Genomic DNA, 20,176 nt, shown 5'->3' on the forward strand with positions numbered 1-20,176 from the left:
TCTGCAGTTTTTTGAGGGGCCACAGCCATTATTCTGGCCCTCAGTGCTTTTATGATAAGCCTTTTTTTGTTGAAGTAAAACAGAAAAATGCACAAAGAGAACACACACTCGTGTAACCCCTCCACAGGTCAAGAAATAGTATTGTTGCTATTTAATCGCCACCCCAGCTGCAGGTCCGCGTCCGGAGGTACGCGGGACAGGGTCAGTGTGGGGACGGGAGGGAGCGAGGCAAGAAGCCGAAGCGACTCTAGGCCCTCCAGGTCTACACCTTCTCTCCCGGGCTTGGGAGGCGAGACCCCGGAGAAGCCTGCTTTGTGGGATGCTTCTCCCTGTTCCCACCAGGACAGCAATCTAGACTATCTTGGAAGCCTTCCGTAGAGATTACAAGTTTAGAGGAGTCCATCTGGGGTGCTAGGTAGGGCCTCACTTGGCTGTCCCGGATTTAAGAAAGAGGACAGAAAAGTCTGGAAGCTGGAGGCGAAGAGCGGCTGTGAAAAGACTACAACTCCCATCATGCTCCAAGGTAGCGACGCCTGCGCACCGAACGCCGGTTGCCCATGCGGCCCTAGGGCTGGGAGCGCCGCGCCGCGCCGCGCTTCGCAGCGGGGGAGGCCATGGCGGAACCTTCCCAGGCCTCGACCCCGGCCCCAGCCGCTCAGCCGCGTCCCCTTCAGTCCCCAGCCCCCGCCCCAACTCCGACTCCTGCTCTCAGCCCTGCTTCGGCCCCGACTCCGGCTCCCACTCCGGCACCAGCCCCCGCCCCAGCTGCAGCCCCAGCCGGGAGCACAGGGACTGGGGGGCCCGGGGTAGGAAGTGGGGGTACCGGGAGCGGGGGTGATCCGGCTCGCCCTGGCCTGAGCCAGCAGCAGCGCGCCAGCCAGAGGAAAGCGCAAGTCCGGGGGCTGCCGCGCGCCAAGAAGCTTGAGAAGCTAGGGGTCTTCTCGGCTTGCAAGGTGGGGGCGGGGCCTGGGGCGAGAGGGGGCGGGGCTTGGGGCATCCCAGGGCTCGGGTGGGCAAGGGGGCAAAGCTCTGATTGGGGAGCGCTTCTCGTCCCGGGGTTACAGGGTTATTGACGGATCCTTCTGTCTCCAGGCCAATGAAACCTGCAAGTGCAATGGCTGGAAAAACCCCAAGCCCCCCACTGCACCCCGCATGGACCTGCAGCAGCCAGCTGCCAACCTGAGTGAGCTGTGCCGTAGCTGTGAGCACCCCTTGGGTAAGGCAGTACCCTTGGAACTGGGGTGGGGGAGTGGAGGTCTTGGGTCCTGTTTGGACAGGATGACTTAAGTGCCACACAACTTCATCTTTGAGAGATCCGAGATGCTTCCTGAGGAGGCATTGGGTTGGGAGGAGAAAGGAGATCTCTCAGTCCAGAAGAGAGACCACCCAGGGCTGACACAGGAGCCCGCAGTCTCATTGCCGGTCACCCTGGTCGGAGGGACTGAGGATGCGTCTTGGCTGGTGGTGAAGAGGAGCAGGAAGCCCTGTCGATCCCTTCTATCAGTTTTCCACAACCACCACTTGTCCTTACAGCTGACCACGTGTCCCACCTGGAGAATGTGTCAGAGGATGAGATTAACCGGCTGCTGGGGATGGTGGTAGATGTGGAGAATCTGTTCATGTCTGTTCATAAGGAGGAGGACACGGACACCAAGCAGGTCTATTTCTACCTCTTCAAGGTGAGCTTACTTGAAGGAAGAGTGTGAGTGGGCAGAGGAGGGAGGGTGGGGGGGGTCTGCCTTTCTGTGCTCCGCTGACTTCTACTCCTCCCTCTTCCTCTTCCTCCAGCTCCTGCGGAAGTGCATCCTGCAGATGACCCGGCCCGTGGTGGAGGGATCCCTGGGCAGCCCCCCTTTTGAGAAGCCTAATATCGAGCAGGTGGGACAAGGAAGGTGGTAAGATGGTTGGAGGTATAATGGAGGAGTGGGGAGCCAAGCTGGGGACAGGGGACAGGTTCAGAGAAAGGAAGAGGCCTTGCGCTAACTTCAGGGTGGGTGTGAAGGTGGGAGGAGGTGTGATTTCTCAGAGAAGGCCCTCCAGAGCCGGAGCCCCAGAGAGCCTTGCGCTCTGCCCTCAGGAAGCACCCCCCTACTTCTGGATCAGAAGTCCCTGCCAGTGGCTCACGCCTCCTCCCCTGTTTTGTCCCCCGCTCGCCCCCACCTCCTCAGGGTGTGCTGAACTTTGTGCAGTACAAGTTTAGTCACCTGGCTCCCCGGGAGCGGCAGACGATGTTTGAGCTCTCGAAGATGTTCCTGCTCTGCCTTAACTACTGGAAGCTTGAGACGCCCGCCCAATTCCGGCAGAGGTCTCAGGCCGAGGACGTGGCTACCTACAAGGTCAATTATACCAGGTAGGTCCAGCCAGGGACGGCGCAGGGGAGGCTTGTAGGTGTCTGCTCTCACTCAGCAACCCACTCCCCACCACCACCACAGATGGCTCTGTTACTGCCATGTGCCCCAGAGCTGCGACAGCCTCCCCCGGTACGAGACCACTCACGTCTTTGGGCGAAGCCTTCTCCGCTCCATCTTCACCGTCACCCGGCGACAGCTGCTGGAGAAGTTCCGGGTGGAGAAGGACAAGCTGGTGCCTGAGAAGAGGACCCTCATCCTCACCCACTTCCCCAAGTAAGGTTTGTTCTGGCCTATCAGGATCTTGCACCGTGTTCGCATCCTCCCTGTGGCCCCCGCTTTTTCCAGGAAGACTTCCTGGGTTGGTCTCTCTTTTCTCTCCATGAGCCTTCTGGGATCTGGGCCTCTGGCTGACGACTTACCCACGGCCCAGATGCCACTCGCTAGCTATTTCCCCTTTCACGTCTTGGTCTGGGGATGGCAGGTGCATGGCCCAGGTGCTGATACTGTCCCCACCCACCTCCCGATGGACGTGACTAATTGTTTCCCATGGGGCATGGATGCAGCTCAGAATCCTCACCACAGCACTCTAAGAAACCAGAACTTACACCTGTGAAACCGACTTCCACCCTGCACTAGTCCTTCCTGGGAGATTTACTCTTCTGCCACACCTTCCCTTCATTTTATTCTATCTTACTTGATCTCATGTATTTATTTTTGTCTTTTTAGGGCCGAACCCAAGGCACATGGAAATTCCCAGGCTAGGGGTCTGCAGCTACTGGCCTACACCATGGCCACAGCAACGCTAGATCCCAGCCGCGTCTGCGACCTGCACCACAGCTCACGGCAACACTGGATCCTTAATCCACTGAGCGGGGCCAGGGATTGAACCTGTGTCCTCATGGGTACTAGTCGGGTTCATTAACCACTGAGCCACGGCAGGAACTCCCTTCCTTTCATTTTAAACCTGGCTCGCAGCTACCCAGTTCAAGAAGCCTTTCCCGACTAATCCAGGCCCTCCTGTGCTCCTCCTGCCACCAGGCAGGAGTGACAAGGGGCAGGAGATGTGGAATCACACTTTGATACTGCGGCCCGGAGTGACTGGGTGCCCTGCCAGGCCACACAGCACAGGGTGGCATCGGTTCAGACCCCATCTCCCTGGGAGGTGTACCGGGGCATACGGGGCCTCTGCTTTCTGGTCTGGATCATCCTGTTGCCCTCCCTTCAGTGAGGGGCTCCCAGAAATTGCAGGGGGCTGTGCCTCCTCATCTGAAGGCAGAGGCCGTCTCTGTTCTTAGGCGCCAGTTCCCTGAGGGCAGCCTCCAGTCCCTCCAGTGTCTGTCCCAGGCTGCTCCCTTGGTTGGAGGATGGAGCTGTGGGACAGACTGTGCCTCTCCCCCGCCAGATTCCTGTCCATGCTGGAGGAGGAGATCTACGGGGCAAACTCTCCGATCTGGGAGTCGGGCTTCACCATGCCGCCCTCGGAGGGAACCCAGATGGTGCCCCGGCCGGGTATGTGCCGTGTGCGGCCGGCCGGGCTCCGCAGGCTCTCGGCTTGGCCCTCCCCGCCTCTGTGGAGGAGGGGCTGTGCGTGGCGGCAGTGGGGAAGCACGGGAGGGCTCGGCCGTGGGTGGGAGAGTCCACCTCCCTTTGCAAGATGCGCCAGCGCCTTCGCTCTCCATCCTCTGGTTTTTTCGTGTCTCAGCTACAGTCAGTGCCGCGGTTGTTCCCAGCGCCCCCATCTTCAGCCCCACCATGGGTGGGGGTGGCAACAGCTCCTTGAGCCTGGACTCCGCAGGAGCCGAGCCCATGCCAGGTGGGTACTTGACCCCTGACCTCCGTCCTCGTCCCCCCCTCCCCCAACTTCTGCTCTCCCCGGGAGACCTTGTCAACCTCCTCAGCAGGCGAGAAGAGGAAGCTCCCCGAGAACCTGACCCTGGAGGATGCCAAGCGGCTCCGTGTGATGGGCGACATCCCCATGGAGCTGGTCAACGAGGTCATGCTCACTATCACGGATCCTGCTGCCATGCTGGGGCCCGAGGTGGGCCGCCTGGCTTCCTGACCGGTCGGGGAGGGGGCCTCGCCACCTGAGCCCCCTGCTTACCGCCCCTCCTCTGGCGCCCAGACGAGCCTGCTGTCGGCCAATGCAGCCCGGGACGAGACGGCCCGCCTGGAGGAGCGCCGTGGCATCATCGAGTTCCACGTCATCGGCAACTCGCTCACGCCCAAGGCCAACCGGCGGGTGTTGCTGTGGCTGGTGGGGCTGCAGAATGTCTTCTCGCACCAGCTGCCGCGCATGCCCAAGGAGTATATCGCCCGCCTCGTCTTTGACCCGTACGTCCCCAGGAGAGCCCAGCGCTGCCATGCCCAGGCACCTCCGCTTAGGCTTCTCCACTGCACTCGTGCATGCACGCACGCGCGCAGACACACACACACTCCTCTCTCCAACCCTGGGCACGTTTTGCTCCTTAGTTCCCAGCACTGAGTATAGCTCAGGCCTCCAGAGCTGCGGGGTCCTGGGGAGTATCTGGGGTCAGGTAGGGCCTGTGACCTGACACCTCTCCCTTCAGGAAGCACAAGACTCTGGCCTTGATCAAGGACGGGCGAGTCATTGGTGGGATCTGCTTCCGCATGTTTCCCACCCAGGGCTTCACGGAGATTGTCTTCTGTGCTGTCACCTCAAATGAGCAGGTCAAGGTGAGTCCATGCCCCTGGCCCCAGCTCCATCCCACCACCTGCTTCTGCATCTGGATCCCGTCATCCCACCCTCCTTTAATGGCCAGGCAGTTCCTCACCCTCCCACAAGGTGGCAGTTGTGGTTGATGACGGAATCAAGGAAACACCCGTTGACAAATGGAGCCCAAGAATCAGTTACACTTCTGTTTCCTTCTAGTTGGGTTTTTTTTTTCCTTTCTTTTTTCTTTTCTTTTCTTTTTTTTTTTTTAGGGCCACACCTGCGACATACAGAAGTTCCCAGGCTAGGGGCTGGACAGAGCTACAGCTGCCGGCCTACACTGCAGCTTGTGCCAATGCCAGATCCTTAACCCAATGAGCGAGGCCAGGGTTCAAACCCTCATCCTCATGGATCCTAACCTGTTTCTTAACCCACTGAGCCACATCGGGAACTCCCTCATAGTATTTTGTTGTTGTTGTTGTTGTTGTTGCTATTTCTTGGGCTGCTCCCGCAGCATATGGAGGTTCCCAGGCTAGGGGTTGAATCGGAGCTGTAGCCACCCGCCTACGCCAGAACCACAGCAACGCAGGATCCGAGCCGCGTCTGCGACCTACGCCACAGCTCACGGCAACGCCGGATCGTTAACCCACTGAACAAGGGCAGGGACCGAACCTGCAACCTCATGGTTTCTAGTCGGATTCGTTAACCACTGCGCCACGACGGGAACTCCCCTCATAGTATTTTTGAGGTAAAACTGACCCATAGGACTGTGTGAGTTTAGGGTGTGCAGCATGGTGATTTGAGTCATATGCGTTTTGAAATGATTACCACAGTAAGTTTAGTGAACGTCCATCATCTCATATAGATACAAAATTAAAGGAATAGAAAAAATATTCTTTCTTTGTGATAAGAACTCTTCGGATTTATTTAATTTATTATTATTTTTTTTTGCCTTTTCTCGGGCCACTCCCACGACATATGGAGGTTCTCAGGCTAGGGGTCAAATCGGAGCTGTACCCACCGGCCTACACCACAGCTGCAGCAACACAGGATCTGAGCTGAGTCTGTGACCTATACCACAGCTCATGGCAACGCCGGATCCTTAACCCACTGAGCAAGGGCAGGGATCAGGGATCGAACCTGCAACCTCATGGTTCCTAGTCAGATTCATTAACCACTGAGCCACGACAGGAACTCCTCTTCAGATTATAGTAACACTTTTTTTTTTGTCTTTTGTCTTTTTTGGGGCTGCACCCATGGCACATGGAGGTTCCCAGGCTAGGGGTCCAGTCAGAGCTGTAGCCGCCGGCCTACACCACAGTCGCAGCAATGCAGGATCCAAGCCAAGTCTTCAACTTTCACCACAGCTCACGGCAATGCTAAATCCTTTACTGAGCGAGGCCAGGGATCGAACCGTCCTCATGGATGCTAGTTGGGTTCGTTAACCTCTGAACCATGATGGGAACTCCTACAGCAACACTTTTGAGTGGATCTGTATGTCCTTCATCAGAAGAACTTTTACTTGACATTGCGGAGTTAATAAGTTTTACAACAGTCCTGAGCTGGGTGGGTGATAATTCTGGTTTCTGTCCTTTATTGTTACAACAGACCCCCTAGTAGGATCCCTAGTTGTCCAGTTTTACAGATCTGAACAGGTCTGCATGGTGCCTCCTTGATCCTGATGTGTGCAGAAGTCACTGTCTCTGGGGGTTCAGATGCTGCGATGAGTGGAGTTCCCCCTCCCCCCACCCAGTTCCAAGGCCCAGGGACTGAGAACTAGTGGTCTGTGGACCACAGCTTCCTGGTTTGGCTCCTGGCCCTCCCTCCCGTGACCAGTCACCTGACTTGGGCACATTTCCTAACAGCTGAGTTTCAGGGGGTTTTTTGGATTTTTTTTTTTTTTTTTTTTTGGCTTATTGTCTTTTTTAGGGCTGATCCCTCAGCATATGGAGGTTCCCAGGCTAGGGGTCTAATCCAAGCTGCAGCCGCCGGCCTATGGCACAGCCATAGCAATATGGGATCTGAGCCACATCCGTGACCTACACCACAGCTCAGAGCAACCCTCGATCCTGAACTCACTGAGCAGGGCCAGGGATCAAAACCCGCAACCTCATGGTTCCTAGTCAGATTCGTTTCTGCTGCGCCACGATGGGAGCTCCACTGAATTTCAGTGTTTTAGCTCTTTCATGGGTTAACTTGAGAACAGGTCTGTAAGAACCTGTCTGCTGCCTCCTGTCTCTAGCTGCAGGCCTGCCCCCTCCCCGCCAGCCCTGTTCCCCTCCCCTGTCAGCCCTGCTTCCCTCCCCCGCAGGGCTATGGGACTCACCTGATGAATCACCTGAAGGAGTATCACATCAAACACAACATCCTCTACTTCCTCACCTACGCCGACGAGTATGCCATTGGCTACTTCAAAAAGCAGGTGACCCTCGCCTCACCCCGAGTGCCCACTGCCTGGGGACGGGTCATTCTGTCTAGCCCCCTGGTGTGGGTGGACTGGGGTCCCTTGGGTCCCCTGCTCCATCCAGCACCTGCGGAGCTGTCCTTCACGCCTCTCCTCCCTGGCTGCTGCCCCGGGAAGGAGCAGGGTTCTCAAGGGAAACTTCCCAGGTGCAGATTCAGGTTGGAAAAGCCTTGCTGATGCATCGGTGGGAACTCGCCACCTTCCAGGGCTTCTCCAAGGACATCAAGGTGCCCAAGAGCCGCTACCTGGGTTACATCAAGGACTATGAGGGCGCGACGCTGATGGAGTGTGAGCTGAACCCTCGGATCCCCTACACGGAGCTGTCCCACATCATCAAGAAGCAGAAGGAGGTGTGTGCGCGTGTGCGTGCTTTCACACAGGTGCACGCTCCATGGGGCTTTTCATGAACCTGCACGCGAGAGTGAGCACCGGTATGGGCATGTACCGCACATACACATGTGCATGTGTGAAGTGGGATGGCCCAGGAGCGATCCTTGCTCGTAGGAGGAGTGGCTGTTGGAGTCTGTGGTGGGGCCCTGACTGTGGCCCGAGAGGGTGGTTGCGGAGCTGGGGTTGGCCCCTCAGACTCTTCCTTCCCTCAGATCATCAAGAAGCTGATTGAACGCAAACAGGCCCAGATCCGGAAGGTCTACCCCGGGCTCAGCTGCTTCAAAGAGGGCGTGAGGCAGATCCCTGTGGAGAGCGTCCCTGGCATTCGTGAGCAGCGGGGGTCTTGGTGGGGGAGGGGGCGCACTGTTGGGGGTGGGGACAGGCATTCTTAGGGGCGTTCTCCCCACCCCTGCTTTGCAGGAGAGACGGGCTGGAAGCCGCTGGGCAAGGAGAAAGGGTGAGTGCTGCGCGGAGGGAGAGGAGCAGGGAGTGGGGGCGGAGGGACCAGGAGCCTCAGACTCCGCCTCTCGCCTCTCTCTCGCCCCAGGAAAGAGCTGAAGGACCCGGACCAGCTCTACACGACCCTCAAAAACCTGCTGGCTCAGATCAAGGTGGGCAGACCCCCTTTTGGGGGTCCCTGTGCCAATATCTGGCTTTGCGATGGGGGCGGGGCAGTCACCAGCTGGTTGTGGGCGCCGTGGGCCCGGGCCCAGCTTGGCTCTCCTTGCAGTCCCACCCCAGTGCCTGGCCCTTCATGGAGCCCGTGAAGAAGTCGGAGGCCCCAGACTACTACGAGGTCATCCGCTTCCCCATCGGTGAGGACCTTCCAGTCCAACCCCTTCCTCCCCTTTTCGCTGCGCCGCCCCGCATCGTCCCGGCTCCTTCCGTCCTGGGCCATGTGGCCTCTGAAAGGCACGCCCTTGTCCCCTGCTGCCCCAGACCTGAAGACCATGACGGAGAGGCTGCGCAGCCGGTACTACGTGACGCGGAAGCTCTTCGTGGCGGACCTGCAGCGGGTCATCGCCAACTGCCGCGAGTACAACCCCCCAGACAGCGAGTACTGCCGCTGCGCCAGCGCCCTGGAGAAGTTCTTCTACTTCAAGCTCAAGGAGGGCGGGCTCATCGACAAGTAGCCTGACTCTGGACCGTGGCCTCCACCCGTAAAGTCTCCGTCTCAGGCTCTGATCTGATGCCTGAGGTGGCCCTACCCAGGTCCCCCTCGGTGTGAGACACTCCAGCGGGGGCCCTGCACCCCGCGATCCTGCAGCCTTTCTGGGCCCTGGGGCACCGCACGCCTGCAGCTCTGTCCCATCCTTCCTTGTGTCTGACCTTGGGGAGGGGTTTCTGGGTCTGGAGCCCAGCCCCTCTAGAGTGGCTGGTGGCCCCCAGCCCGGGTCTCCCCACTAAGCTATGGCGTCTTAGAAGCCCGGGCCTGGCCCAGGTCACTGTTTCCTCAAGGGCAGGATTTCCAGTTTTCGCTTGAGTGACGGGCCCTCAGGGGTTGGAAGTTCAACCTGGACTGGAGGGGCCGAGCGTCATTCTGCACTGATCTGTTTTTCCCCTGGGGTGGGGGCATGGGGACCATTCATTTCTTGGCATTAATCCCTTGGAGGGAACAATAAAGTTCTTTTTTTTTTTTTCTCTGTGTGATTATTTATCAGTGGAATCCCCAGCCTCAGCAGGCAGGGCCCGTTCTGCCAGCATGGCTCACGCCTGTCCCCGCACCCCTGGGCTGATGGCTACCTGCCCGTAGCCCCCCACGTCTCCCTGCTTGCTTCTGCTGGGCCAGGCATCGTCACGTGGGTGGGATCGGTTACAGCCGCGGCCCTCACGGGGGCGGGGCGGGGCGGGGCGGGGCCGGGCGGTGAAGACCCCTCTCCAGGGGGTGGGGCCAACAGGACCCGGGAGGGAAGAAAGGGTATCTTGCTGGCAGCAGCCTTTCTGTCTGCCCTGCTTCTGAAGCTCGTAGTTTTTTTCGGAGGGGCAGGGAAGGGAGAGTCTTAGTTTGATCTCTGCTGGGCTAGCTCCTCCCTTCAGTTTCAGTTTCCATTTCCTTCTCAGCAAGCCCAGCGGCATCTGGGCTAAGCCCGCAGAGCGCAGAGCGGCCAGTGAGACGCTGAGGGAGCAGGTGTGGTCCTTAGTCCTCTGCCTCCCCTCCTACCCAGATAAGGTTCCTGGTAGGTCCCTCCGTGGCCCTGCCCTCTCCTCCCTCAGGCGGGGGTGGAGTCCGGGCAAAGGGAGTGGGGAGAGGCGCTGAGGGGAGGCTGGGCTGGGAGGGGTCCAGGGGTCTTGAGCTCCCTGCCATTCCTAGAATGGAGCTGCGACCCTACCAGTGGGAGGTGATCATGCCCGCTCTGGAGGGCAGGAATATCATCATATGGCTGCCCACGGGCGCTGGCAAGACCAGGGCGGCTGCTTATGTGGCCAAGAGGCATCTGGAGACTGTGGATGGAGCCAAGGTGGTTGTGCTGGTCAACAGGGTAAGTGGCCTGCCCGCCCCCCAGCAGGGTCTCAACTCCTCAGGCGCCTCTCAGGATCTTCCAGAACTCCAGAGCAGCTGTGGCCGTCTCCAAGCTCACATGTCTTTTCACCCATTCCAGCCCAGAGCCATGTCCTGGGGGTCACCCTGCCTTCCCTGCCCCTGGCCCTGCTCCAGCTTCCTCTCCCCATCTCATTCTCCACCCCCAGGTACACCTGGTGACCCAGCATTGTGAGGAGTTCAGCCGCATGCTGGACAGACGCTGGGCCATTACCACCCTGAGCGGGGACATGGGGCCACGAGCCGGCTTTGGCCACCTGGCCCGGAGCCATGATCTGCTCATCTGCACAGCTGAGCTGCTACAGAAGGCGCTGACCAGCGAGGAGGAGGAGGAGCACGTGGAGCTCAACGGTGAGGACCGCGGGCCGCGGGCAACGGTGTGCCCCCAAAGTCCCTGCCTGCCCACTCCAGGGCTCCTGTTCTAGTAAAAGCCTTGGGACATCTCGTGGGACGAGGGATCCCCGCTCACGAAACCGCAGCAGACACCTTCTAAAAACCAACCCCCGTCTACAATGCAGGATCTTGGGCCAGTCCTTTCCCCCAGCTGAGCCTCAGTTTACTAATCTGTAAAATGGAGGTAAATGGCCGCTGCCTGGCCCTGGGCCCAGCTGCAAGCAGTGAAAGGAGGAAGGAATTCTCCCATGAGTTTGGGGGCCACATGAAACAAAGCTTGTGGGAGGAAGGGATTTGCAAACACGGGTCATAACCTCCCCACCCCACCCCCACCCCCACCTTCCTGCAGTCTTCTCCCTGCTGGTGGTGGATGAGTGTCACCACACACACAAAGACACCGTCTACAACATCATCCTGAGCCAGTACCTGAAGCATAAATTCCAGAGGACGAAGCCACTGCCGCAGGTGCTTGGGCTCACAGCCTCCCCAGGCACAGGCAGGGCCTCGACACTCGATGGCGCCATTGACCACATCCTGCAGGTCAGCTCAGCCCCTGGAACTCTGCCACCAGAAACCTCCCTGGCCTGCCTGGCCCTATCCCATGCCCACCCGCCCTACTCAGGCTCCTGAGCCAGGGTTTGGGCTCCTTCTTCACCTAAGCGCCAGCCTCAGAAGGCTTCTGGTTGCGCTTAGAATGATCTCCCAACTCTTCGGGTTTATAAAGTTCCATGTGATCCAGCCCCTGCCTCCCTCCCTCCTGCTCCTCCCGCCTTCTCTCTGTATCTTGAGCATATCCAACTGGTTCTCATCTCAGGACCTTTGCACCTGCCCTTTCTTTGGCCCCGAATGCCCTTACCCTCCACTTTACCTCCTTAGCTCTTTTCTTGTCATTCAGGGAACAACTGAAAAGTCACCTCTTCAGTGTCTTCCCTGCGCAGCGCTGCCCTCTTTCACATCATCCAATTTTATTCTTTTCAGAGCTAGTTAACACCACCCCAACTCTCTCATTCTGTTACTCTCTTACCTGTTTATCATCCCTCTCCCCAACTCCAGTGTAAGATGCTCTGTAGCCCCAGTAACTAGAGTAGCACTGGGCACAGAGAGAGTGGGCCGTAGCTCTTTGGTGAATGCATGAATCCTCACTCACAAGGGCCCTGCCTCAGGTGGGACCCATCCTGCCCCCAAGCACTGCCTGTTGTCCCCACAGGACCCCCTCCCCATACCAGTGAACCCCTCTTTGTTGCCCCAGCTCTGTGCCAACCTGGATACGTGGCGCATCATGTCACCCCAGAACTCCCGCTCCCAGCTGCAGGAGCACAGCCGGCAGCCCTGCAAACAGTACGACCTCTGCCACCAGCGTGCCCAGGTACATGGGGAAGGGGGCATGGCGCGGGTGGCGTCCGCTGTGAAGTTAAGGCACCTGGGGTTGAGCTCTGACTCCACCTGTGGCTTCAGGTTATTTGCCTGTGTCTCAGCCTCCATCTCTGTTTTCTGTGAAATGGGGCAGATGCAGCCCATACCCTAAGGCTGCTGTTTGGTTTGACTCAGATGCCACCATGGGCATCTGTCAAAACACCAGGCACACCATACAGTGCTTCGCAAACCATAAAGCTGGGGCACTGTGTGCTGAGTCTGCTCTAAGCCCTCTCCTGTGGCACGGACCCTGCCTGGCGTCTGCTGTGACAGGGCTGGATGGGGATTAGACATCCCTGCGTACCCATTCTCCTGATGTGTATGGCGATCTCCTCACACCCTCTCCCTTCTGGTCCAGGACCCGTTTGGGGCCAAGCTGAAGAAGCTCATGGACAAAATCCACCGCCATCTGGAGATGCCGGAGTTGAGACGGGACTTTGGGACTCAGACATACGAGCAGCAAGTGGTGGAGCTGAGCCAAGCTGGTGAGAGGGGGCTGACCTGGGGGAAGGCAAGGGGGCTGCGGTGGTCCAGGCTGGGTCAGCCTGGGTGGAGTCTTTCAGGGGCGGGGTCTAGGTGGGAGTGGGCCCTGGAGGGGCGTGGCCACCTATTCTCTGCCAATCCGGCCCTCCGGCAGCGGCTGAGGCGGGGCTCCAGGAGCGGAGGGTGTATGCGCTTCACCTGCGTCGCTACAACGATGCGCTGCTCATCCACGACACAGTCCGCGCGGTGGACGCCCTGGCCACGCTGCGGGATTTCTACACCAGGGAGCGCGCCACCAAGACCCAGATCCTACAGGCTGAGCGCTGGCTGCTGGCGCTGTTTGATGGTGAGGCTTGCAGCTGACCTAGAAGTCAGAGGCCAATCAGGGCACAGGTGCCAATGTGGGTGGGGAAGGTGCCAAGGAGGGTACTCGAGCCCTAATTTTCTAACCAAAGGTCAAGGTTGTGGATATGACAAAAGATATTATGCCCTCATTTGTGAAGGTTTGCAGGGATGAAAAAACTAAATCAGGTGATTTTTTTTAAAGACAAAAATGTTATTTTAAAAAATCTTATTGGAGGAGTTCCTATCATGGCGCAGCGGAAACGAATCCGAATAAGAACCATGAGGTTGTGGCTTTGATCCCTGGCCTCGCTCAGTGGGTTAAGGATCTGGCATTGCCGTGAGCTCTAGTTTTGGCCACAGAGGCAGCTCGGATCTGGCGTTGCTGTGGCTCTGGTTGTAGGCCGGCAGCTGTAGCTCTGATCTGACCCCTAGCCTGGGAACCTCTGTAAGGTGTGGGTCTGGCCCTAAAAATAACAAAACAAAACAAAAAAAGATCCATCCCGGAAACTGGGTTGAAGGGGGCTGCTGGAGGAGCAAAGGATTCTACACTGTAGGCCCCGGATGTAAGGCTGGTTTCGGGCTGGGCGGGCAGAGGGAGTCCTTAAATGTGCTTTTGGTGCTGTTGGTGCTGTTCAGGGAATTGGGCAGGAGCAGGTGTCCTCAGCTCCCTCCCCCGCAGGGCTCCTGTAATCCCCCCACCCCCACCCCCTGCCTTGCCCGCCTCCGGGACTGAGTCCTGCGCCTCAGTTGTGGGGCTTTTCCGGCAGATCACAAGAATGAGCTGGCCCGCCTGGCAGCTGATGGCCCAGAGAACCCGAAACTGGAGGTGCTGAAAGAAATCCTGCAGAAGCAGTTCAAGGGTCCCAAGAGCCCCCGGGGCATCATCTTCACCCGAACCCGCCAGAGCGCTCACTCCCTCCTGCTGTGGCTCCAGCAGCAGCCGAGCCTGCAGACTGTGGACATCAGGGCCCAGCTGTTGATTGGGGCTGGGAACAGCAGCCAGAGCACCCCGATGACCCAGATGACCCAGGTCTGGGCTTTGGGAAAAGGAGCTGAGCATGAGGGAGGGGACACAGAGATGGGGACGGACTGTCTCCAGGCAGAGCACAGAGAGCTGGCGCAGAAAGGAGTCCCTTAGGTCCCCGGTGCTGAAGCTTCCTCCAGTCTGGGGCTCTCTGGGAGGAGAGAGACCGAGGCTTGGGGACCTGCAGGAAAAGAGACAAATGATGTCCCCAATGGGGAATCGGGGGTCTGGTGTCCCTTCTGGGTGGAGAATAGGTCCTGAGAGCTCCTGGAGTAGAGGGCAGGAACGCTCAGGGGTCCCTAAGGGAGAGAGTGGTTAGAGGGTTACCTGGGAAGGTGAGCAAGGTCTTGGGGGTACTTGGAGATAGAGATGGGGACTCAGGATTCCTAGAGAAAGGGGCCAAGGTTGTGAGTAAAAGGGCTGAACCAGGAGGGGCTGGGCTGGCAGGAGGGTAGGCCTGAACCCCCCTCATCTCCCACCCGCTTTCTCCTCCCCCACCCCCAGAGGGACCAGCAAGAAGTGATCCAGAAGTTCCGGACTGGTGCCTTGAACCTCCTGGTGGCCACGAGCGTGGCAGAGGAGGGGCTGGACATCCCCCAGTGCAACGTGGTGGTGCGCTATGGGCTCCTGACCAATGAGATCTCCATGGTCCAGGTAGCCGAAGCATCCCTCCCCAAAACAGCCCTCAAAGGATGCTGGGTGGACCCCAGCCCCACCACTCACCCCTCTGTTTTCTCCTTCCCCAGGCAAGGGGCCGGGCCCGGGCCAGTCAAAGCGTATACTCGTTTGTGGCAGCCCAAGGCAGCCGGGAGCTGCGGCGGGAGCAGACCAATGAGGCGCTGGAGAGTCTGATGGAACAGGCGGTGGCTGCTGTGCAGGCGATGGACCAGGCCGAGTACCAGGCCAAGGTCTGTGGGCAGCCTGCGTGCCCTGTGGGGAAGGGGGCCGAGGATGCTCTGCCTGGCAGGTCTTGGGCTGCACACATGTACACTCCCCAGTCCCCCTTCCTCTGGTGGCTCTCCTGGCCCACCTGGGGAAGGTTGAACAGATGGAAAGGTAGAGGCTGGGGGAGGGGCCGCCAAGGAAGGCAGAGGCTGTTCGAAATGCCTTGGGAACAGGCTTTGTCCAGGCCTTTGAATTTATCCTCATCACCAAATACTTTGTGTATCTGGGAGAGCCACCTCACAGCCCTTCTGGAACCAGGCAGGGGGAAAACAAACAAAAACACATCCACAAAATAAGCCCAGAACCAGGACTTAAATCAGTTCCCCTAAGGCAGCATCACTATTGTCCAGCCCTGTCCAAGATGGTCCTGTTTCCTTTTTTTTTTTTTTTTTTTTGTCTTTTCTAGGGCCACTTCCCGTGGCATATGGAGGTTCCCACGCTAGGGGTCTAATTGGAGCTGTAGCCGCAGGCCTACACCAAAGCCACAGCAACTCGGGATCCGAGCTGCATCTGCGACCTCCAGCACAGCTCACGGCGATGCCGGATCCTTAAGCCACTGAGCAAAGCCAGGGATCAAACCCGCAACCTCATGGTTCCTAGTCAGATTCATTTCCGCTGCGCCACAATGGGAATTCCAGCCCCTGTTTCCTAATTGTTAATGATGCCCCATGTTAGATTAGAAGAAGCCACTTTGCATGAAATCATCCACAGAGGTTGCCTCAGAGTTCTCTCGTGGTTCAGTGGCTTAATGACCTGGCACTGTCACTGCTGTGCCTCTGGTTACTGCTGTGGCGTGGGTTGGATTCTTGGCCCGAGAACTTCCACTTGCTGGGGGTGTGGCCAAAAAAAAGAAAAAGAATCTTGCCTCTCTCCCGTCGTTGTTTCCACCCACATATTTTTTTCACAGAGCTGCTCCTAAAAGCTCTAGGGGTGGTTGAGGAAGGCCCCTCTGGCTGCCAATGATCTGAGGTCTTTGGAGCCCTTTGCCCCACTGGGAGCATTCTTGGGGTCAGGGCCCTAGGGCCCCAGCCATGCCCAGTGTCCCCTCCCACTCCAGATCCAGGAGCTGCAGCGGGCAGCCTTGGTTAAGCGGGCAGCCCGGGCAGCCCAGCAGAAGAGTCGGCAGCAGAAGTTCCTGGCAGAGCAAGTGCAGCTCCTGTGCATCAACTGCATGGTGGCCATGGGCTACGGGAGTGACCTGCGGAAGGTGGAGAGTGCCCACCATGTCAACGTGAACCCCAACTTCAAGTGAGACCTGTGGAAGGGGGTGTCAGGATGGGAGGGAGGGGCATGATGGGGGATGGAGAGTCCCTCCCATCCAGATGCTGCGTTGAGGGTTTGGGAGGTTAAGGAGTTCCCGTTGTGGCTCAGTGGTAACGAATCCAGCTCGTATCCATGAGGATGCAGGTTTGATCCCTGGTCCTGCTCAGTGGGTTAAGGAGCCGTGAGCTGCAGTGTAGGTTGCAAACACCTTAGATCCCGTGTGGCTGTGGCTGTGGCTGGCAGCTGTAGCTCTGACAACCCCTAGCTTGGGAACTTCCATATGCTGCAGGTAGGGTCCTAAAATGCAAAAAAAAAAGCATTTGAACAACTACCAAGTGTGCATTCTCATGAGAGTCTGATTAGACAGGTCTTGTCACCCCATTTTACAGATGAGGAAACAGAGGCTCAGAGAGGCTAAGTGACTTGTCCAAGCTCCCACAGCCACTGTGTGGTCGAGCAAGAGCTGGAATTCAGGATGCCAAATGCTGAGGGCCCACAGACTGGCCCCCTGGTCCTACCTACTTGGAAGACATCGAGAGAGGCTAGTTGTCCCTGAGCCATCCCCTCATCTTCTGCCCTCTGGAGGGTAACATTCCCCCATGCTCCATCTGTTCATTCACTAAGTATTTATTAGGCACCAACTGTGTGCCAGGCCACTGTGCCAAGGAGCTTCACACAGGTTCTTTCATTTCAATTAGGACTTGAAGGGTGGGTGGGGTTGGAATGTGAGGTGAGTACAGGCAGGGGAAAGGCAGCAGGAGTAATTCTGTTGACTCGAGCGGAAGCAATGGTGAAAGACGAGATTCCGAAGGAACACGGACCAGCCTGTGGAGGACCTTGAAGGTCGGCCCTGAAAGTTTAGCCCTTATCCTGCAGGCAGTGAGGAGTCCTGGATGGGTTTGGAGCAAGAGAATGCCAAGGTGAGATGTACATTTTTAGAGGATCACTCTGGCAGTTGGTGGAAGGATGACGTGAGTTTGAGAGGAAGGATGGAATGGGAGGAAGGATGGGGCAGGGAGAACCTTCGAGAGACTGTTGAAATCATCCAGGCAGGGAGTTCCCGTCATGGCTCAGTGGTTAACGAATCTGACTAGGAACCGCAAGGTTGCGGGTTCGATCCCTGGCCTCACTCAGTGGGTTAAGGATCCGGCATTGCTGTGAGCTGTGGTGTAGGTCACAGATGCGGCTCGGATCCCACGTTGCTGTGGCTGTGGTGTAGGCTGGTGGCTACAGCTCCGATTCGACCCCTAGCCTGGGAACCTCCATATGCTGCAGGAGCGGCGCTAGCAATGGCAAAAAGACAAAAAAAAGAAAAAAAAGAAAAAAAATCATCCAGGTGGGTAGTGCCAAAGCCTGAACCTGGACAGAAGGGGGCGCCTTAGAGGCGGCACATACAGAGTATAATGAAGACTGGATTTCTTGGCTCTGGGAAGTCTCTGTCTCTTGACAAACAGAAAGACCCAACTCAAGGCCAAGGAGGAGGCTGAACAAGCAGAGGGCATGAGACGGGGGCTGGGGGGAAGGGATGGGGGTCCCTGAGGGCTGCGGCCACGCCCATTCCTCTCCAGGATCTACTACAACGTCTCCCAGGAGCCTGTGGTCATTGACAGAGTCTTCAAGGACTGGAGGCCCGGGGGTGTCATTCGCTGCAGGAACTGTGGGGAGGTAAGTGGGGGGGCCATGGCCCTTTGCTCTCAGGGTGCCCTCACTGGGGTGGCAGAGACAGCCCTGCCCCAGGAGCTCCCAGTCTGAGAAGAGGAGCTCTTCCCCTGTCTTAGGAAGCTGAGTGTGATGGGGACATAGCTCTCTGCAGAGGTGGGAGACATGGGCCCAGCCTCCTCTGACCCCAACTTTCGAGAAGCCCCGTCTGAGGACAGAGGTGTAGACTCCGCCATCTCTGTCCCACCTCCAGAGCTGGGGCATGCAGATAATCTACAAGTCCGTGAAGCTGCCAGTGCTCAAAGTCCGCAGTGTGCTTCTGGAGACGCCCAACGGGCGGATCCAGGTCAAGAAATGGTCCTGCGTGCCCTTCCCGGTGCCTGACTTCGATTACACGCAGTATTGCACCGAGAGCCTGACCGACCTCTCCCTGGACTGACCGCCTTGTCCCTGCAGTGCCCGGCTCAGCCTGCAGGGGGCGGGAGACTCCGCGGCCGCCACCTGGGTCCAGCCCGGCCTCCTGAGCTGGAGTCTGCGCGCTGACCAGCTACGGAGGAACCCCAGGCCCCCAGGCTGGCTTACACACTGAGAAAGTAGCCAAAGAGCCATGGCTGGTCCCCAGCCCCCCCTCACATGTACGCAGCTTCATATGGACCGGCTGGAGAACCGGGACACGGTGCCAGGAATCACCAGGTTCCTGTGGCCTCGACATTCCTTTCCTGCCAAGGGCACTTCTGTTTTTTGAGGTTCCCTATAGATTAAAAATAAAGAAGTGGAAAATTGGTGTAGAAAACATGTGGCATTTAAAAAACAGATGTGTTGAGGTATAATTGACATCAAGTGTGTGATTTGATAAGTTTAACATGTCTGCTCTTCCACAATCAAGATAATGAACATCACATCACCCTCAAAACGTCCTTGTTCCCATCGTAATCCTTCCCCCCTCCCCTTTCCCCTCTACTGATCTGGTTTGTGCTATATATGTATTTAAATATATATATATATATATATATATATATATATATATATATATGTATATGGGGTTTTTTTTTAGGGCCACACATGCAGCACATGAAAGTTCCCAGGCTAGGGGTCTAATCGGAGCTACAGCTGCCTGCCTGCACCACAGCCACAGCAATGTGGGATCCATGCCACGTCTGTGACCTATACCACAGCTCACGGCAACCCCAGATCCTTAACCCACTGAGCAAGACCAGGGACTGAACCCACATTCTCATGTATACTAGTCAGATTCGTTTCTGCTGAGCCACCGTGGGAACTCTTCCTGTGCTGTATTTCTAATGTTAAGGATTTTTTTTTAACACCCCCTCTTTATGGCTAACATGTAACCTTTATTTGAAGAGAGCATCAAAAGTCTAAATTTGAGAGCCATCAAGAATGTGGGGCCTTCCTGCCCCCTCCACCCCATAATAGGCTCAAGCCCCAATGCCTCCCTCTCCATCCTCTCTTGACCCCTGGGTCATCTCCCCCGGGCTGGGGAGAGGCTGAGATCTAGGATTTGACAGGTAGAGCTTAAGTGGGCATGAGGGTGGGAGAAGTTGTAAAGGCCTAAATCTTCTGTTCTCATTTTAACAAGAAAGAAAGAAAGGAAAAGAAAGGCAAGATCTAGGTTGGTTCTTCAGGGAAAGGGCTATTTCTGTAGTAAGAGGCCCAGCAGGCAGGAGTCACCTTCAAGAGGAAGGGAGGGGGCTAGAGCAGAGATATGAGAGCAGGATGGCGGTCCTTCCTGCCGTCTAACCTCCTTCCCTCCTGCTGCATCCCTGGTCCTGCCTAAGGGTAGGTGGGAAATAATGCGTGCTCCCTTCTCCCAGCATCTTTCTTCGCCTTCATTTTTTTTTTTTTTTTTCTCTCTGTCTTTTGAGGGTCGCACTCGTGGCATATGGAAGTTCCCTGGCTAGGGGTCCACTCGGAGCTACAGCTGCTGGCCTACACCACAGCCACAGCAATACGGGATCTGAGCCACATCTGACCTACACCACAGCTTACAGCAACCCTTGATCCTTAACCCACTGAGTGAGGCCAGGGATCGAACTCGCATCTTCATGGATCCTAGTCAGGCTCGTTACCACTGAGCCACAACTGGAACTCCAGCATCTTTCTTCAGTATGCTCTTGTCTGAGGGCTGATATTCCAGTAGCAGATTTTTTGGCCTCCATTCCCCCAGAGATTGTACCCCCTTCTCCCAGGGCCTCTCTTCCTGCTAATCTCCAGTGTT

At 57.3% G+C, this 20,176-nt stretch overlaps 2 protein-coding genes across 20 annotated transcripts; both read left to right on the top strand.

The window, feature by feature from the left end:
• Window positions 1–531: 531 nt before the first annotated feature.
• KAT2A (lysine acetyltransferase 2A) lies at window positions 532–9,515 on the top strand. Of its 11 annotated transcripts, none has more exons than XM_005668830.4 (18): window positions 532–953; window positions 1,093–1,216; window positions 1,534–1,679; window positions 1,789–1,878; window positions 2,169–2,350; window positions 2,433–2,624; window positions 3,754–3,860; window positions 4,054–4,164; window positions 4,250–4,389; window positions 4,474–4,682; window positions 4,919–5,045; window positions 7,334–7,444; window positions 7,693–7,836; window positions 8,089–8,203; window positions 8,297–8,333; window positions 8,424–8,487; window positions 8,607–8,691; window positions 8,816–9,515. In XM_005668830.4, exons 1-18 carry the CDS (start codon window positions 615–617, stop codon window positions 9,007–9,009), a joined length of 2,517 nt encoding a protein of 838 aa, XP_005668887.1. In that variant the 5' UTR covers window positions 532–614; the 3' UTR covers window positions 9,010–9,515. The 11 variants fall into 11 exon arrangements, 4 of the variants coding, with proteins under 4 accessions (XP_005668887.1, XP_013836413.2, XP_013836414.2 ...); XR_014821142.1 differs by having other exon boundaries at window positions 575–953; window positions 4,919–6,014; window positions 6,983–7,444; XR_014821143.1 differs by having other exon boundaries at window positions 575–953; window positions 4,919–6,006; window positions 6,975–7,444.
• Window positions 9,516–9,756: 241 nt separating this feature from the next.
• On the top strand, window positions 9,757–18,733 carry DHX58 (DExH-box helicase 58). Of its 9 annotated transcripts, none has more exons than XR_014820230.1 (13): window positions 9,757–10,053; window positions 10,188–10,356; window positions 10,565–10,766; window positions 11,158–11,348; window positions 12,058–12,174; window positions 12,580–12,706; window positions 12,859–13,050; window positions 13,817–14,079; window positions 14,578–14,727; window positions 14,820–14,981; window positions 16,076–16,266; window positions 16,671–17,946; window positions 18,194–18,733. XR_014820230.1 is itself a non-coding variant. In XM_084982753.1 (13 exons), exons 2-13 carry the CDS (start codon window positions 10,189–10,191, stop codon window positions 18,123–18,125), a joined length of 1,926 nt encoding a protein of 641 aa, XP_084838879.1. In that variant the 5' UTR covers window positions 9,757–10,053; window position 10,188; the 3' UTR covers window positions 18,126–18,733.
• The last annotated feature ends 1,443 nt before the right edge of the window (window positions 18,734–20,176 follow it).

This window comes from Sus scrofa, chromosome 12, assembly GCF_054392235.1.
Source record: "Sus scrofa isolate SSC_HxYL_T2T_F1_AM1 chromosome 12, Sscrofa_HxYL_maternal_Yorkshire_Landrace_v2.0, whole genome shotgun sequence".
Lineage (NCBI taxonomy): Eukaryota > Metazoa > Chordata > Mammalia > Artiodactyla > Suidae > Sus > Sus scrofa.